This window comes from Sphaerodactylus townsendi, linkage group LG04 (genome assembly GCF_021028975.2).
Source record: "Sphaerodactylus townsendi isolate TG3544 linkage group LG04, MPM_Stown_v2.3, whole genome shotgun sequence".
NCBI lineage: Eukaryota > Metazoa > Chordata > Lepidosauria > Squamata > Sphaerodactylidae > Sphaerodactylus > Sphaerodactylus townsendi.
The window spans coordinates 104,630,285-104,648,583 of NC_059428.1; the positions used below are offsets into that span (position 1 = coordinate 104,630,285).

The following is an 18,299-nucleotide window of genomic DNA, read 5'->3' on the forward strand; positions in this document are numbered from 1 at the left end:
AGTAAATCCTAGTGTTTTTAAGCAGTTTTATTTCAGAGTAAACAGGCCAAAAAGGAGCACATCTCTAACTTTCTGAGAGCGACCATACAGATGTAAGCAGCGTGGTTCTGTTGATCGGGGTTGTTTTGGTTCTAGCGCCCGATCTGACTTTCCTCTGACAATGGGGGGTAGGTCCATGTCCTTGATACCAGTTTTCCTAAGAAAAATCAAGTGCTGGATTTCATTCAAGAATCAAATCCTCCTCCCACCACATGTTGTTGTTTTTTTTAAAAAAAACATGAATCTAAACGTCCCCATCCTGTGTTGATGATGAACCTATAACTCCAAACCTAGTCCAGTGTTCAAAAGAGTAATTGAAGAGTAATTGTGACTCTTTTTTTGAGGCTGCAGTTGGGATTCATACACACACACATATTTTACTTCACTGTTAATTCTTCAGGGAGTTGCCTAATTTGCCTTTGTTATCTAGGTTTCCTAGATTTTAAGAGGAGGACGCCTTAGTAAAACACTTGTTTGCAGATAAAGACATCGCTCCTTCAGCGGTGAAGTTCTGCAGTGCTGGTGGCAGAGGGCAGAAATCTCTGATCGTTGATAGGTGCTATAGGAATACTCTGTATTATTCGTTTCCTTGCTGACCCACGACTGTAACTAAATAAAGTGAACATCTCGAGAGTGAGTAGAGCTGCGGTGCTTACATAGGGGTAAACCTCCCAGAATGCAGCGGATCCTATTTCCGAGGGAGCAAGGGCCAAGAAGTTAAGACGGCAGCTTTGGGACCCCTTTGGGAGCGCGCGCCATTCGCGTTCCATTTGCAGCGTTTCCGAGCAAGGCTTCCTCGAGGTTTGGCTAAAAGGGAAGAAAAGTTTTGAGAACTGAGAGTCTCCTCCTTGGCGCTCCTTCTGGGGGCGGCTCTTCCTGTTCCTCTTTCTGGGTTGCTGCCGTTCATCCTCGCGGGCCCGATCCCCCATGAGCCGCGTAGCCCCCGATAAGCGAGGGATCGCGGCCGCCCCCCGCCCCCCAGGAAGGTCTCCGCTTAGACTGAAGACCCCCCCCACCGGGGGCGCCTTCCCGGGGCCAGAGGTCTCATCCACGAAGTTGCTCGCAGGACAAGAGGTCCTTGGAAAAAAACATTTTAAAAAGTCACCCAACTCAAACAGATGCAGCTCGGCAGGATTCGAATTAGCCGGTGGTTCGAGCCCGTTTCCTTCGCAGTTGCGGAGCCGAAAGCGAATCTGGTGGGTTTCCAGTCTTGCATCGCCCCACAACCTTCCTGGGACAGAAAGACGGGCGTGGGAATCTCGTCCCATCGTAAGGAAACAGATCGCAGGTGGGGTAATAGACGAGGGCCCCGATCCCAAGCACGCGCTTGCTTCCTTGCAAGGAAACGAATTTGGCGAGCTGGGGAAAAAAAAAAAACACTTTCGGATTTCCGCGGCCCTGCAAGGAACTGCGCGGATCTAGCTTCGAGTAAGTTCCAGAGGAAATCAGTGGGACGTGCGGCCCCGATCCTCGGGACCTATACTCAGGAGTAAGCCCCATTGCATTGCATGGGGCATTTCCGAGGGAAGGCTCGTGCGGCGGCCCAGCTTGCAGAGGTTCACATTTGTCTTCACTTAAGTTGCGGTTGCTAAACAAGGGTCAGACAGTCGCCCATTCAACCGGGGTAGCGTTTTCACCCGGCCCTGTCGGTCCTGCAGCCCGCAGGAGCCCTGCGAGTTTTATTCCCTTGTAATAAATAAACAACACGGAGAGTCCCAGAATAAACTCGTACTAAAAGTACTTCCCCCAACATGTCAAAGTATCCTTGACAGGTCCCCTAAAAATAACCCGCGCGGCTTTTATCTTGTGTTTTGGGAAGGGGGAGGGGAACGAAATGGGTTTCCCCGGTTAAAAATATTTTCTTCTTTTTTTTAAAGCAAGGGATCCAGATGTCAAGCGGGGGCTATTTACGGCCTTGCAAAAGAAGAAGCGGCCTCTTCTCCCGACTTTGTGTCGGGCTCTAATTTTAGCCTATTGGAGGCTTTCCAGATGTGCCCGGGCGGGGACGGAGACCCCCGCCCCAGAGCGGGGAAGCAAAAAGCGACAGTCCCCTCTTGCCCTTCCCCCGGCCCTCCCCCTCTCCCCCTCCGGCTCAAACTGCAGAGTCCCGGGCCGGCCCTCCGGGTGGACCCGCCGCTCATCGGGGTCGCTCTCTATCGGCCAGGAGGCCTCTCCTTCCTGGGGGCGCAGAGGAAGTCCCATAGCCTTTAGCAGAGGCCTCGTTGTGTGTGGGGCTGCTACCCTGGCAAAGGCCTGAAGCTGGTCTCCAACCGGGCCTGTCTGCTCGGTTTCCCCCCGATCGCCCGCCCGCCTGCGGAGGTGTCTAGTGAATCCCCACTTTTGATCTTGCTCGCCGTCGGGCCTTGCTGCAAAACCGACGGGCTCCGTTTGTCATCGGGGGAGCCCGACCAGGTGGCCGCCGGGGAGATCCCAGCAGCGGATCGGACCCGGCGCCCTTTTGCACTCCTGCGTCGGCGGGGAAAGGGGGCCAAAGGACCCGCCGGAGAGACCCGTTCCGGGGCCTCGGCCTGGCCCCTTGCAAACCAGGGACTTTCTCCAACAGGCGTTTCCAGCCTGGAGCAGAAGAAGAACAGGGTCGATTTTTTGCCACAGGCCGAGCCAACTTTCGGGGCCTGCTGCAGCCAACTCCCGCCCAGGAGGCCCAAAGAGAGCTTTTGTCTCTCTGTAGACAAGGAGGGAAACTGGAGGGCCGCTAAAAGAAAGTTTTCCTCGGTGGATACCCCCATGTGCGCGCGGGGGTTTCCTCTCTGCCCTAGTTTTATTGCGAAAACCGATCTGAGGGAGAGGGGAGGAGGGTCCAAATTTCGAAAGGACAATATTTTTTTATATTGGCCGCGTTTATCTGACATAAACATTTGCCCCGCACTAAAAGTCATAACAGGACACCAATATAATGCCTAGCGGGCCTCGCAGCCCCGTCATTTGCTCGTCGCAGCCATTTCGGTCGAGATACATTTGGAGGTAATCCCGAGTTCTCCGTTCCTCTTTTCGACCCCAAACCTTACATTAAAATAATGCATAATTGGCAGCAGATGGGGACACAGTCTCGTCCTATGGCTGGTTTTGATTTCGCGCGGCTTTCTTTCTTGTTTTGGCGAGCAGCCGGTTAAGCAGAGGAGATCGAAACCAGGACGCTTCAGTCGTAATCCCCAAACCGGCTCAATCGCCCCCAAAGCCCCGTTGCAAATCAGGTCGCGTTAACTCCCGAGTAAAGCGGCGCGAGGACCGCGGGGTGAAAGTGGACTGGGCGTTTGCACCGGCGGCGCTTCCCCGCAGCGGGCGCTAGTGGGCGCTGTGGCTCCACGGAAGGGCGCGCCGGGGAAGCCGGGCGAGACTGAGCCAGCCCCGGGCTTGCTGCGGCCAGCCTGCTGCGTGCATCCCCGGCCGCGTCCAAGGCTGCCCCGGCGGTCCCGATCCTCCGCGCTGCCTTCACTGCAGACCCTCTCCTCCGATCAGCTCCCAGCTGCAGCCTCTCACCCTCAGACAGACAGTGCCGCTCATAAAGCACCCCTGGTTATCCAGTGGGGAAGTGGTGGACGGCCAGAGAAAGGACCTCCTTCTAGGCCCGGGTTCACTGGGCTAGAGGGGCGGGCGGGAATCGGCGCCCGGGGGGAAAGGCCAGCGACAGGCCCTCCGAGCCCGACAGCCGCTCCGAGAGGGCGCCGCAGGGACTTGAGCCCACTGCCAAGTCTCGCCCCAGCGCCCATTCGCTGGAAATCGGGTCCCCTTTGAGTTGAGTCGGAGGGGACCTCCAAGTGTTAAGGTCGGAACCCCCGTCACGGACCTCCGAGGAAACCAGCTCCGTTGAAATCAATGGGCGCCACCCCCGGGGAGGAAAATACGTCGCGTATATGGGTCACCTGCGCTTCCTAGAACCTTGGTTCTCGAGGGGCTTCCTCGAGCTTCGGAATAACAGCACGATGAATCTCGCCCAGGGACAGAGGGAAGGAAAGCGTGGGTAGGGGCGAAACATCTCTTGTTGCGACCACTGGAGAAAGTTACCCGAGCGAGGATCGCCGCAAACTTTGGAAGCGCAAAGACCCGCCCCCCCCCCTCTTTCCCCAAGGGGCTACAGGCTTAGGGCGACCCCGGAGGGCTCTCCAGGCAAGAGACGTCCAGGGGTGGTTGGTTGGTCTTGCCCGCCTCTGCATAGCGACCTCGGCCTCCCTTGGTGGTCCCCCATCCAAATACTAACCAGGGCTGACCCTGCTTAGCGTCCGCGATGTGGCCCGGCCAAATAATAAAACCCCTTTCCCCTCCTTTTGATAATCCATTCCTGATTAGCCGTCGTGGAGGCGACTAATGAGCCGGGCCGCCTTACCTGTCTTCCCACCCCGCCCCCCTCTCTCCGCCCGCCCCGTCCCGCCCCGTCCCACCCCCTTCGACGCGGGGGGAGAGCGCGCCTGGGCTCGAGGTGCGCGTAAATGACAGGGACGCCACCCAACCAGCGCCGGAGTTGCCGGAGAAGGGGGGTGGCCGGGTTTATAGTGGGGAGCCCGAGCGCCGGAGCGGGGACTCGGAGCCGCACGCTCGCCTGCGGAGCCGTCCGCGGCCGGAGCGCGCCCGGAGGAGGAGCAGGAGCAGGAGCGAACCGCGGACGAGCCAGTGGCGTTGGTGGCCGCTGCTGCTGCTGCTGCGCTCGGCGCTGGGCTGTTGTGGCTGCGTGGGAACATTGTGCGCGCCTGGCTCGCTGCGCCTCGGCCGCCTGCTTGCCTGCCCGGGGTCCGGTGCCGGGCGCTGGGAACCCGCCGGAGCCTCCTCTCCGCCGGGCCCCGAGGGAGAAAGAGGGCGAGAGGCAGCCGAGGCGGACTTGCAGGAGGAGGAGGAAGAAGCCGCCCGCGATGGAGCGCCAGGGCGGAGGCGCCGGGCGGGACGCGCCGCTTCTTCTGTTGCTTCTTCTCCGGGTGGATTTATAGAGGCGCGGACGGCGGCGGGGGAGCCGGGAGCCGGCGGCGAGGGCAGCGGCGGCGGCAGGAGGAGGAGGAAGAGGACTGAGCGGCGGGCGGCTCTTGTGGCTCGCCCGGCCGGGGCGTTGCGGAGGCTCGATGCCGGCGGCCGGGCGCGGGAGCCAGTGAGGCGGCCGGCCCACCGACAGGATTTGCTTGGCGGAGCGCCCCCCCCCCCTTGCTGGGGCCGACCTTGTTTGCCGGCGCCGCGGAGTTGGCGAGCCTTCGGGGCGGGCGGCCGCGGCGGCCCCGACCATGGTAGCGCGCCGGAGGGAGTCCCCGTTCGGGCAGTGCTGCTGGGGCGTCTGGGTGCTGCTGTGCCGGACGGTGCTGGCCAGCTCGCTCGTCCTGGAGCCCATCTACTGGAACTCCTCCAACCCCAAGTAAGTGCCCGGCCCGGCCCGAGGAGCAGGTGGGCCCCCGGGGAGGCCGAGGGCGCCCGGCCAGGCCCTGTCGCCAGGCCGACGGCCCTCCGCCCTGGCGCGCCTCCCGGGCGGCTCCCAGCCGGCGGACACCGGGGAGGTCGACTCGGCCCTCCTGTGCCGCCGGGGTTCGAGCCCGCCTAGGCTCGCCTGAAGTGGGGCGGGGGCGGGGGGGAGCCTGTGGACCCTGGTTATGGGGCGGGGATGCCCTTTCCAAAAAAAGGGGGGGGACTTTAAGCGCGCCCTTCTTCCAGTGCGCATCGTTCGTGTTTAATCCTAGCAGATTCCGGTGAGATTTTGCCCAGAGTTGTTCTCAGTGGGCTTGAATTGGGGCGTAACTCGGCGTGGGATCGCACTGTTACTTTCGAGGCAAGCGCTGCCAGCGATGCGTGGCCACCGAGTCTTGCTGTTGGCCTTTTTCTTTTGCCCAACCTGGGTCCGGTGGAAGTCACCTTGTAGGTATTTGGTGCACACTGGCAGACACACGCGCACACACGAATCCTGTTTTTTCTTCCCAATCCAGCAGACGGTGGGCCTGGTTTGCCAGGAAACCAAAGCTGGCAGAAAGGTGTGCCGGTGACTCAGCCCTGGGTAGGTTCCTGGGCATCACTTCTCAGTAGGCTGCAGTCTGTGGCGGTGCTGGGCAGAGAATAGCAAAAGGCTGGAAGGAGCTGGCGGCTCATTCTTTGCCCCTGTGCCTAGCTGAAGTCTCCGCTTCTGGGCTTGGCAAGGAGGCATCAGGGTGGCGCGTCAGTGAAGGGCACAGAGCCGGCAAAGAGCGCTGTCATGTCTTCTTCCTTTCTTTGCAAAACCAGACAAAAGAAGGAAAAAACCCGGGGCCCCCAAAGGGTCCGTAGGTTTCGCTGCACACAACTGTTGAAGGGGGCCAGAAGAGTTGTTCTGCAAAACGTCGAGGCAGCGAAGCAAGGCGGTGGGAGTTTCCGCCCCTGTTCTTGTGGCTGTAAAATTGTATCCTCAGTTGTCATTTACAGTTAAATTGAAAAATGTCCTCTCCCCCCATCAAGAGATCGGGAGGGACGCAATGTGTTTGCAGTACAGAGGAATCTGCATTAGCCAGAGACGTTCAGCAGACAGAGCTTTATATGCAGTGCTGAAGTTAAAGCAAGATCAGAAGGGCTATTGATAAAAGGTTTTGTGTTTCTTTTCAGCTTCAGGAAAAACTGTTTTGCTACAGATAAAGTCGGCTGTGTTAAACTTGCGAGTCTAAGCAAACCTCTTTAGATGGAATTCATTTTTTTTAAAAGGAGAGGAGATGAAAGCCTCTTGAAAATATCGGCAGACAAATGATTTTTAAGGAGTCGTCATAACAGTGCTGCCTTTAACTACTACTTAGAAAATGTAAAAGGAGCAGATTCCCTCTATCTCTATCCAGTTGGCTGCTTGTGAACAGTTCCAAGCTGCCCTTGAAGCACAGAGTTAAATGGCTGTTAAAATACCTTTAATTGGACAATGCATTGGAGAAAATACACATAGCCTGTCTCACAAGTGTGAAATGCCTGTTCAGTTGGGTGCCTCTTGCACACACTCCCTGCAATTTGCTGAAATGACACCACAAGTTTGGGTTTGGACCTAGAATTCAAATGAGTTTATTCACAAAATCGCATTCTGTCTCTAGCATTTTTCTTCCACTCTGTTATAGATTTCTCTTCTGAGGAAAGGACGATTTACAGGCAGGGGTTGTGACCCTTGATAACAAGCATATATATATTTTTAGTAGAGAAAAACAAAACAAAAAAGGCCATTTGTTTTCATTAAAACGGGAGAATTGGCATCTCCTGGCCCAGTGGTGCTTACTTCCCCTCCCAAAACAAACATATAAAGAAATTGCTGCTGTTGAGAGAAACAGTCCTTCCTCACGTCTGCCTGTCTGGATTAAAGCTTAGTGTAATTCTCTCTTAGATCTAGGAAAGGCGGGATATTAAATCTGTGTTTACACACAAGCAAGACAAGATCCATATAAAGAGCAGAGTTGTGTTGTTTTTTTTAAAATTGCAGTGTGCGTGAGTGAAGGAGGAAAGGGGGTCATGTCTGTAAGGCTGATAGCGTGAAGTGGAGCGTTAGAGGCGAAGGGCATTCTTGCGCCTGCTGCTGCAGTCTAGTAATTGTTTTATTCCTACAGAGGTCACTCTTCCAATACAGAACTGTGGTCCGAGTGCACTGGCCGTCCCTCTTCTGGTGGCTCCGAGGCCTAACCTAACCTTAATCGTTCACTCTTTTTATTTGAAATCACAGATGGCTTGTTCTGGGCGCTCTTACGGTATATGGCCCTGTCTCCAAAGTTGGGAATCTATTTAAAGGGCAAACGGGTTTGTGTCACTTCATAAATGGTTGAGCATGTTCTATAGGAGCTGTAATGTGAACTAATTACTGCCCCGTTTTGGTCCAAGAAGTACCACTTGCAAATTGCTACTGTCTACTGACAGTGGTTTAGGTTTTTTCTCCTTGACTAATTCAGGTTGATCCACTTCTCTGAGCAGGTGAGCTAAAAGGTGCTGGAGACATTTTTAAAAAGAAGCCTTTGTGGTTTGCAGGCCTTTGAGGTTTGCACTTTGTGAAAACTAACAAATGCATGAGAAATAGTCGATTTTTTTGAGGGGAGGGAGAATCGATCTTTTCAAGCAGGATTTCTTTCAGAATTCCACACTATTGTTGGCAAAAGGCTAGTAAATAACTGCTTAGTAAAATACAGCTGCCTTATGAAGGAAAGACTTTTCCTCCCTCTTCTTTTGGTTACTTTTTGGGAAAGTCTTGGTATAGGCCCACATTTTTACTTTTCCATGATTGGAAATTATAGCTACTGTAAGGGACAACTAGCAGTTAATCCATTTATTGAATATGTACATTTATTCTTTTTTGACCATTTATGTATGTGTTACACTTGGAACTAATTAATCACAAATTTTGATGCAGTTTCATTATTTATAAAGGAACCACTTTGATTTTCTGTCTTTTCACTGCCTAATCTCTTAAACTTCAATTGTGAATCTCTTTAATGGCTAGAATGTTTAGCAAAGGGAGGAGAGAGAAGGCAGGGATTGAAAACCTCGTCTTAAGGTACATCTTGCACATGTCACAGGGGACTTACGGTGACCTCATAGAGTTTACAAGGCAAGAGACATTAAGAGGTAGTTTGCCATTACCTGCCTGTGCTTGGACTGAGTGAGTTCTGAGAGAACTGTGACTGGCCCAAGGTCACCCAGCAGTCTTCAAGTGGAGGAGTGGGGAATCAAACCTGGTTCTTCAGATTACAGTCTGCTGCTTTTAGCCACTACATAGTGTTTGCTCTCTAAAGCTGAAAGGCTCCTTCTCCAAAATACATAATATAAGTTTCTACTGTATTGATAAAACAAATATTTAGTATTATTTATTTATTTAGTGTATTTAGTATTTATTTATTAGTGTATAGTATTTTCACATACAGGATATGGGGATGCATGGAGCTGGGGAGAAATATTTAACCTGAACATCCTTTTTATAGATTGGCATAACAGTATATTCTTAAGAAGAATTATACTTTTGGTCTAGTAGTTCAACTACGTTTAGGATTGCTCTATAATGGCAGCAAGATAAACGACTCAGCTGTGGATGCTCTCCTGGCTGCTTTCCCCACCCAACAACTTCCACTCCTTAATCCGTGTTCATGAAAAGATACTAGTCCACATACTTCAGAACTTGACTTCTAAAGCCAAGATGACAACCAACATCTATCTTAATTCTGCAAACCACAGTCTGTAGTTTACTGGGTTTGTCTACTCTGAAGGACTTGGAGCTTAACTTATCAAGAGGCTGCTTTCCTTGTGCTGGTTGCTTCTGCCAACTAACCAATCACTTTTTTGTTTACAGCCAATTCAGGGGCTCCTGTCTGTTAATTTTTTTTTAAAAAAATAGTAATTTGGCTATAGGAAAGCAAACAAATAGCCAAATGATATCTCTGACTATAACATATCACACAAGGAATCCACCATGGTGAGTCTGAACAAACACTAACTTGTCAGAGACTGATAAAATGGTCCACAATTTATGGCCCTATTTAAGTCATTTTTGCAGGGGCATAAACCACCCTATCTCTCACTGCTTGTTTGTGAAATTCTTATTTTTTGTTGTTATTGTTGTAGGCAAACAAATGCACATTCACCGCTGACTGAATAGACCCTTGAACTGTGCTGTGCAATTGATGTTTGGGTTAAGGTTGTCGGTTTTAATATAGAGACAGAAGGGAGGGAGGGAGGGTCAATTCAAAGCACCAAAGGATGGAATTGTTAGTTCTTTCACATCCACATTCCACACATTTTGTCAGGATGATAAACTGTAAGTAATGGGCAGGCTTGTTTCACAAGGAAACTGAACCTACTGGAGCAGAAAGAGGCTGCTGAAATGCTATCTTGTAAGCTTTTGGGTTTCCCTTTTTTTTGGACAATGATTTTATTTGGGACTCAGGACGTTATGTCTTAATCGAGGAATATGCCGTTTATGTAAGTGTTTTGGCCTGACTCACTCATGGGCCTAGGTAGCAAGCCTGGTAGGGTACTTCCCCATGAGCTCGAAAAATCTTAAAATATACTATTTCAGTTTCTCCTCCTTGAAGCATGGCGTGTGTAAGAAGCCTCGAAACATTTGAGGAATTTTTACATTAGCTGAAACTTCATCAAAACATAGCTTTCAGAGATAGATTCACTTGATAATTGAGGCCAGCACTCCAGTCTAGCAAAAGCGGAGTCAATTTATGGTATCATCCAGAAACTTGTATGTAAACTTGTGCAGACTGAACTTCGTATAATATGAGCACTTTTCCTTCGGCTTTCACCCAAAACATAATTATTCCCAGTTGTTCCTCAAAGGCAAAGGCTCTTAAATGTGTTCCTTTCAGTGGCTTCTGGTGCAACACATCATATTCCTAACACAGGTGATTTCTTTTATAGCTACAGGAAGTTTATGGCCAGCCAAAGACCACATTTCTAACTCAGTCATTTTTTTTGGTCCCTCCCTACATGTGATTATTTGGGAACATAATGGCTGTGTGCATCCAGCAATTATTTCAAAGCCTCCCATCTGTATACATTTAAAAGTACTTTCAGTTCAAGAATTGCTGTTAGATGGGCAGTGGATAAAAACCAATACGAAGTCAGTGTTTCTTTAGTTTCCTCTCCCCATCTTTAATGGGTGCACATAGTATTAATGTGACATTTAGAACACATCTCCAGCTTGTGGAAAAAAAATTCTAATAGGAAGTTGGTCGAATGAGAGCTCTCTGTGTGGTGTTGTGCCATTTAGGGAATCTATTAAAATAAAGAGGCCACAATCAATAATTTTTGTTGTTGTGAACTGGTCTTGAATAACTCTTGCCACTAACAGATTTCGTGGTGCAGAAAAAGGGGGAAATATTCTGAGAAGGGGAAAACAGTGAGTAAAACTTTATCCCTGTGAACTCTGCTGTCCTTGGGCGTTGACATAAAAATCCACTTTTTCTCAGGCCATTGATCTCAACTTCAATATAGACTTCACTGTTTGCAAGATATGGAATATTTTGCACAATGGCATAGCAGTCATAAACATCAGACTTGGGACATGTACTGTTCATATTTGTAAGTGACAGAGCCTCCTAGTTTGTATTTGGTAAATGTAAAGTAGACTAGAAGGATGATGGCCAAACACAGCACAAGAAACTTCTTGAGAAGAGAACTCCTGTGGTTTCATTGTTTCTCTGTAAAGCCAGTGCATACAAAGACATAACACTATTCAACCCTTCACCCATGATGGAAAATGTAAACCTATGGCATTATTCCTCTTGTTCAACTTGTTTAATTCTCATTTCAAATTCAGTAGTATAGCGGCCGTGTGAACTCTGAAGATTTCTTTTAGTAATCCATTTTGTAGTTCCGAATCCAAAACAAAGTGAAAAGGCCTGACACAATTTGCTTTTATTTTTAGGCAAATCAACCCTGCTCCTAGTTAATAAGGGGATTACAACCCAGACTAGGCCTTTACAGATGTAATGTAAATCAAGGAGAGGGTATAAAGAAAGTGATCCCTTTTGATTGAAGTATGGTAAAAAGGCATAGAGAAACTAGCAGCGGTAATCTGATTGTATGGCAATAAAACCACCATTTTCTGTCTTTCAGATAAAAATAATGTGGTAAATCCATGCAGCTCATAAGATGTAAAGGCAGATAAAGAAGGATACCATGGCAACATATAGATTAGCTTGATGTTGGAAATGACACGTCTCTGAAAGGGATGTGGAAACTAAGGGCCTTGCTTTAGGGCTGGAAAGTATTATGGGGGGCTGGGATTAAGAAGTATGAAAGGCCTACTTGTGGCCGCGTTGGTTAAAGCAGTAAAGAAAAGCTGCTCAGTTCGTGCTCATTGGTGTTGTATAATATGGTAAAGGTAGATTTCATTTACTGCCTGGCCATGGTAGGATTAGCTGCACTTGGAGTTTGTTTCCTTAATCTATTTGGGATTCAGGCAGGGCCATGCTGGCAGGGAACAGTGAGTGGAAGGGATAGGTAGAGCTGAGGTTATCTGAAAAGAAAACAGAGGGCTTTTCATTTCGGCCATCTCTCAAACAGTGCTCTCGATCTCACACTCCACGGGAGAAGCTAAAATAAACATTCCATATTGTCCTCCTCCCTTCGCCAGATGATCCTTCGAAAGATTTTTTTTTATTGCTTCTGCTTGCTTCACAACCTCCTAGTAGAAAAAGAAAATGGACAAATCCATCTTTCAGAGGTTCTCCCCCATCCCCAAATAAATTCAAGCAGCTTAGTGCCGGTGGTATTTATTTCCACAAGACTGAAATCCAGAGTTTTGATGACCCTGCGGGTCTGCTTAATGTTAAAACAGTTGGATCAAACTCTTTTACATCCAACATAAAGGAAGTTTCCCCTCTCTGTGATTACCATGTATTGTTAAGGTTTGCAATGGCTGTAAAAAGCACAAAGGATACAGGGCTTCTTCAGTATGTCTTCCTTTGGCTGCCCTTTGCAGAACAACACTGTTGCTTCTTTCTTCCTGGGTCCCTCAGCTCTTGTAAAAGACCCATAAAAAGCACCCCCAGACACACAAAGACCACATGTTATTCCCCTGTTATTACATGAGCAGCAGTTGCTGAGATGAGAACTGCTACATGTTGAATTGTTCTCCACGTGGAAGACAGCCCATAAGCTCAGAGTAAGTTTGGCCAAAATCTTCCAACTGGTGCTTTCACTAGGTGTAGTTTGGTACTTTTGATGGTTTCCATGCTTGGAGTATTGACACAACTCTGAAAGGCAACTGATTACTACAGTTCTCCAAATTACTGTGCATTTTCTCTTCTGTGGAAGTCCTTTGAAATCTTTTGACCCATAACTGGATTCCCAACCCAAACTGACAAGCTGTTCTGAGTTGACACAGCTTGACAACCATGCCACAGAGAGCTTGAGTATATTTGTGTAATATATGGAGTGTTAAGAACTGTGAGGTTGACCAGCGTCCCTGTGTAACCTTCAGAAATCTATAGCAGAAGATCCATTTTGGCTGCAGATGCTAGGCAAAGCTCTGGGGCAAAGCATCTTCTGCTTTTCACGCTGGTCACATCCCAGCACCTTGCATTCTGCATTTGACAATGATTGCTAATGGGCTATTCAGCTAAAGTATTTGCTTGTTCACAGGGAACAGGGCATGATAAATGTCCAGCAAGCTTGCGGCCTCCTCCAGCTTTTCAAATGAAGACTGGTGCATATTTATGGAAGGCAAATGACAAAAGAAGCAGCTGAATTACTCTGGCCTTGCGCTTTCTGTTGGAACAAGGGTTAAAGTGATTAAAGAAATAATGCAAAAACCAATGTCGTTTTGTTTGCTAACCATTATCCGACATTTAGCTTTCCAACCTACCTGTCATGTCACATTTCAGAAACGTTGCAGATAAAGCTGTGTACATTTGGTACAGCATAGGTGGAAGAAGAGGCAATTATTTATGTAGTGTTTCTCATGCAGCAGATTGTCAAGCATATCTCTCTTTACGTTGTTCCCTCTTTGAAGCCATCAGAGGATTCAGATCTTAACATTGCACTTACCTGTATATGTTCGTTCAAGTGACAACTTGTAATACACTGAAGTTTGCAGCTAGGGAAATTTAAGTTCTCTGCTGCAGAACTATTTCACAGTCCACGAAAAAGCAGACAGCACTTGGGTAAATGTACCAAATAATTTTTTTTAAAGCAGCTAAAATTAGATTTTTGGTTTGACCGTTTCTCCCCCCCCGCCCCCCCCCAAAATGTAAGTTGGTGGATTTCCACAACTAAGCACGTGTGAGAAAGACTGGGAATATGTTCTGGCAGCAGGCTAGCTCACTGTTTTGATAAAAGCAGAAACATGTTCTTATTTCAAGCTGTATCCTTGTCCCATCAAGTTCTGTCAAAATGTTTCTGATCTTTCTTCTGACTTGAGTGGTAATCTAGCTCCAACTCAAACTTTACAGCATACAGGCATTTCATGTATGGCAGCTGGCTTACCATTTGCAGGCAAAATCATTTTGTAAGCTTAATGGGAAAATCTTGACCCCCTAACATAGCTGTATGATGGCCCATTGCACACAGCCTATTTATGGAGCCTAAATGTGTATTGGTAGGTCAAGTGGCACAACATGAGAAAGCTCTGATGTACATAAAGTAAATAAAGATCCTGTCTAGTGGGCACACCTCAGGGCAATTAGGAACTCTGCAAAAACAGTAATGAGAAGAGAGACCAACACACATAGGAACTTTATATCTTTTCAAGTGGATGTGTGCCTGTGTGTGAGAGGTGGACATTGCTTATCTCCTCCTTGCATGTGTTTTGTGTGGGAAGGAGATACACATGTACAATCTAAATACCGAAAGTCACAATTAACACCCTAATCTAGGGAGAAGTGAATCTGCATATGGAGGCGGTGCGGGGCTGTGCTGGTGGATTTGCCCTCCCCAGATACTTACCATAGCAAAGGGGGCAGATCTGCTGGTGAGCATCTGCTGTGGCACTCCTGTGCCTCTGCCAGCATAGTGGGGGCATTCCAGAGGTGTGGCCAGGAGCAGAGTTGACATTAGTTGGCTTCCGCCTGGCCTTTGCCTGCTGGAACTTTGGTGCCAGTGTCTTGGGCTTATGCCACTCATTTGGGTGGTGTAGGCCGATAGAGCCCAATGGAGGTGTATTTGGTGGTGGGGAGGCTTTCTCTGCTTTTTACCTCTGCGCTGCTGAGGAGCCATCTTGGAAGTGATGGGGCACCACCACTGAAGTGGTGTGGTGTCCCACCATCGGGGGCTCTGAATTGGGCTGCCCGGTACATAACGTTTGAATGCTGATTTTTCTTTATCTTAGTTGCTTGTTGACTCCAACTCTGAGATTCAGGTCAAGATGATATGGATCAGAATGGTAAAGTAAAATTAAAACCCTTTAGTCTAAAATATTTCAGATCTCATAAACTTATATATCTCAGATCATATAAACATTTTTCCCGTTTTGTTGTCCTCCCTGGTCTTTGAGTTACCCCTCATGAGTTACCCCTCATGAAAAGTTTATTTTGCCAAAAGCATGAAAATGCTTCGAGTTCAGCCACCCTATGAAAAGCAACCCTGTCATTAACCCATTATTCCATCATTTTCTAAAGTAAATGTTTATTAGAGCTTCAAGTCAGTACTCATTAAAATAATTAAGTTAAAATATTTAGAAATACATGAAGAATTATTTTTAACAAAATTGGATCAGGCCCTAAAGTTTACCAATTCCAAGGAATCAAAAGTTTATTCTGTTTCCTGACAAAACTCAGTCATCATGGATAATTGTCCATCAGTCAAGAAAAACAGAGCAGTCAATTTACAGAGGCTACTGGGGAGATTTATGTGGTACAGTAGTTATTTGCAGGGTTTCAGCATGATAGTAAATCTGTTTATGGTACAACATTTGGCAGACTGTCCTGTGACTGGTAAGGTATAGTACTGTATTTGAAACTTTGAGGTTTTCTTCTTTCGTTTCTTTTCAGTGATTTATCTAAAGAATCTTAAAGGCTTACAGGAGGTATCACTAAGTTTATTTGTACCCAAACATTTGCAGTGGATTTTTTAAACATAGGTTTTCTCAAAAATGCGGATCATAACTCTTAACAATGTTGAGAAATCAAATTGCACTGATTATCCTTCCTGAGAAGCAATGGGGACTGGTAGGCACTGGTAGCAGCCTGCTGTAGTTTAGTTGAATACCACAATTTAGGTCCTATACAGTAGAAAGTGGTGTTGGATCTTTCCTACCTTTCCTTTCCTCTGACACCCACCTAGGAGTGCCAAAGAGTTGTTGGTTGATTACCCACCAGTGCTGGGGTGTACAGTGGGACCGGAAGCACGTCAGGGCAAGAAAACTTGTCCCAACATGTATTCTCTTTGCGGAGCACCAAGAGAGGAGACTTGTCAGGGCAAAAAATCTTGCCTGACATGCTTCCTCTTTGCCGCACACCAAGAGAGGAGGCGTGTCAGGACAAGACGAGACATGCTTCCTCTTGCCCCGCATGTGCTTCCCGTTTTCCCTGGGGAAAGTGAGAGCACTTCTGGTGCAACTTTTTTGTGGTACAGCAGGGTGAGGGCGGGAAACAGGCTGCAGTGGGTAATTGGTCATTAAGAATAATATATTTTCAGCAGTAGCATTTGGAATAAATGCACCTGAAGAGACAAGGGGAAAAACAGCAGGGGGAATGGAGATGAATGATTTTACAGAACAGTTTCCAAGACACAAGGTTTGACTGGGAAAAATCTGTGGTAAGCAGCACATGCAGAAGAAGCCAATGACCGGGGTTTGAGGATCTGCATGGATCCCCCAGTGTGAGATGGGTAGCACCGGAAGACAGAAAGCAGAAGGCAAGGATTCAAAGGAGTCAACTCAATGCACTCCTTGTTGAATTACAAAAGCACAGCTACATGCCATCCTATCTCGGTACGGGAGCTGAGCCAGGTTTTAGCCAGTAATAGCATCAGACCCCACTCCTATAGAAAAAAAAAGAGCTCCTAGAGGAACTTGTAGTGATGAAGGTATAGTGGCATCTAATGCTTGGGAACTGTGGCTAATCTGTCTTGGTGCCTGGACCAGTGCATCCTCATTATAAAGAAACATATGTTGGTTTATTATCTGAACATATGGCTGATTCCCCACGGTCAATTAATCGTGTGATACTCACGTGAAATATCAAGGATTCAGGAAGAACTCCCCACTGCCTGATCGACGAAGAAGGATTCATCCCAGTTCTGGTGTTCGTTCTCCCCCTTCTCCTGCGTCTTTGCCAAACCTGCTTGAAAGTATTACTTTTTCAAAAAACATGTCTCGATCCAGTTTGGAGAGGAGGATCAGGGGTCTAATCTTGGTTAAAATTTCCCACTGTGGAGCGTGACGCAAATGCCTTACAATCAATCAGTGTCCGCGATGCTGTTCTTGCGATAGCACGAGAGAACACTAAGCAACCAGAAACTTGGGCAGGGCAGACGTGATGACGTGCTGATGTCATAACATCAGCACGTTTTTGTAGGAGAAAAAGAAAAGGTCCCGCCCCAACACGGCATGACAGCCAATCAGGAGAGACCCGCCAAGCTGATCTCGTGGTAGTGGGGATTGTTACATTTCTTGAATCCGAGATAGAGGCTTAAGATATCTTCACTGGGAAACAATACTTTACATGGGGGGGGGGGTAAGGGTAGGAAAGTGAAACCTCGGTAGAAAAGGTGCGAGTTTTATTTCTTTTCAAACTCAGTTCCCAGTCTAGATTAGATTTCAGTGGGGATTCGGCCTATGTTCATTGTGGAATGTGGAACAACTTTTAAATTTAAATTTTGATTCCTATTGACACTTTCACCCCATCTGTTGTTTGAGATGGCTTACTTTATTGTGGCGGGGGGGGGGGGGCTCAGTGTAAGCAAGAAAGACTGGTATCTCCTAAGGAGCTTAACTTTTTACAGAAAAGGAAACTGAGGAATAAAGAGAATAAGTAGGTGATGCAGGGGTAACTGTGGATGAGAAGACCCAATTGCAGGAATAGTAGGTGACAGAACTTTGTGTTCTAGAAGAACAGCACCTTGGGGTTGAGGCCTAAGATACATGTGCTAAAACAGCACAGTCTGTAGTAGTTTGAAGTGCTCTTTTTCTAGTATGCACAAAATTTGCAGTTTGGCTTTTAAATACAGCTAATACACCTTTCTGGCCCAACTAAATTACAGGTGGTACATTTTGTGTTGTTAAAGCAGTAGAGTAAGTTTAGATTTAACAAGAAAGTAACAGTTGCATATATTTTGATTCCTCTCCTCCAGTAAATTCTGATGCCATCTTTTAAAAAAAGTAGGAAATAAAGTTTTTTCTCCATAGTTTCAAAACTTACAGAAATATTACATGTCTGTCCCCTGGTGACAGCACTAGGTAGGCAGACACTAGGTAGACAGCACTAGGAGTAGCAGTGGTGTAGTGGTTAAGAGCAGATGTACTCTAATCTGGAGGAACCGGGTTTGATTCCCTGCTCTGCCACTTGAGCTGTGGAGGTTTATCTGGGGGATTCAGATTAGCCTGTACACGCCAGCTGGGTGACCTTGGGCTAGTCACAGTTCTTCTGAGTTCTCTCAGCCCCACCTACCTCACAAGGCGTTTGTTGTGAAGGGGCAAATGTAAGGAGTTTGTAAGCCCCTTTGAGTCTCCTACAGGAGAGAAAGGGGGGGGATATAAATCCAATTCTTATTCTTCAGAAGAGTTTTCTTCTTCAGAAGAAGAAATGGAGCATTCTAGAACAAAGACGGTCCAGGAAATGGTGGAATTCACAAATCTCCTGTCATCTTCATCCTGAACAGATTATAGTCAGAGCAGGGATTTCCCC

General features: G+C 47.9%; 1 protein-coding gene across 2 annotated transcripts in view; it reads left to right on the forward strand.

Annotated features, from left to right (window-relative positions):
* Positions 1–4,538: 4,538 nt before the first annotated feature.
* EFNB2 (ephrin B2) overlaps positions 4,539–18,299 on the forward strand; it is a 65,320-nt gene continuing 51,559 nt past the window's right edge. The window contains exon 1 of one of the 2 annotated variants that reach the window (XM_048493035.1): positions 4,539–5,389. In XM_048493035.1, the coding sequence (XP_048348992.1) occupies positions 5,262–5,389 (128 nt within the window). In that variant the 5' untranslated portion in view covers positions 4,539–5,261. The remainder of the gene's footprint in view (positions 5,390–18,299) is intronic. The other variant, XM_048493034.1, reaches the window with a different exon arrangement.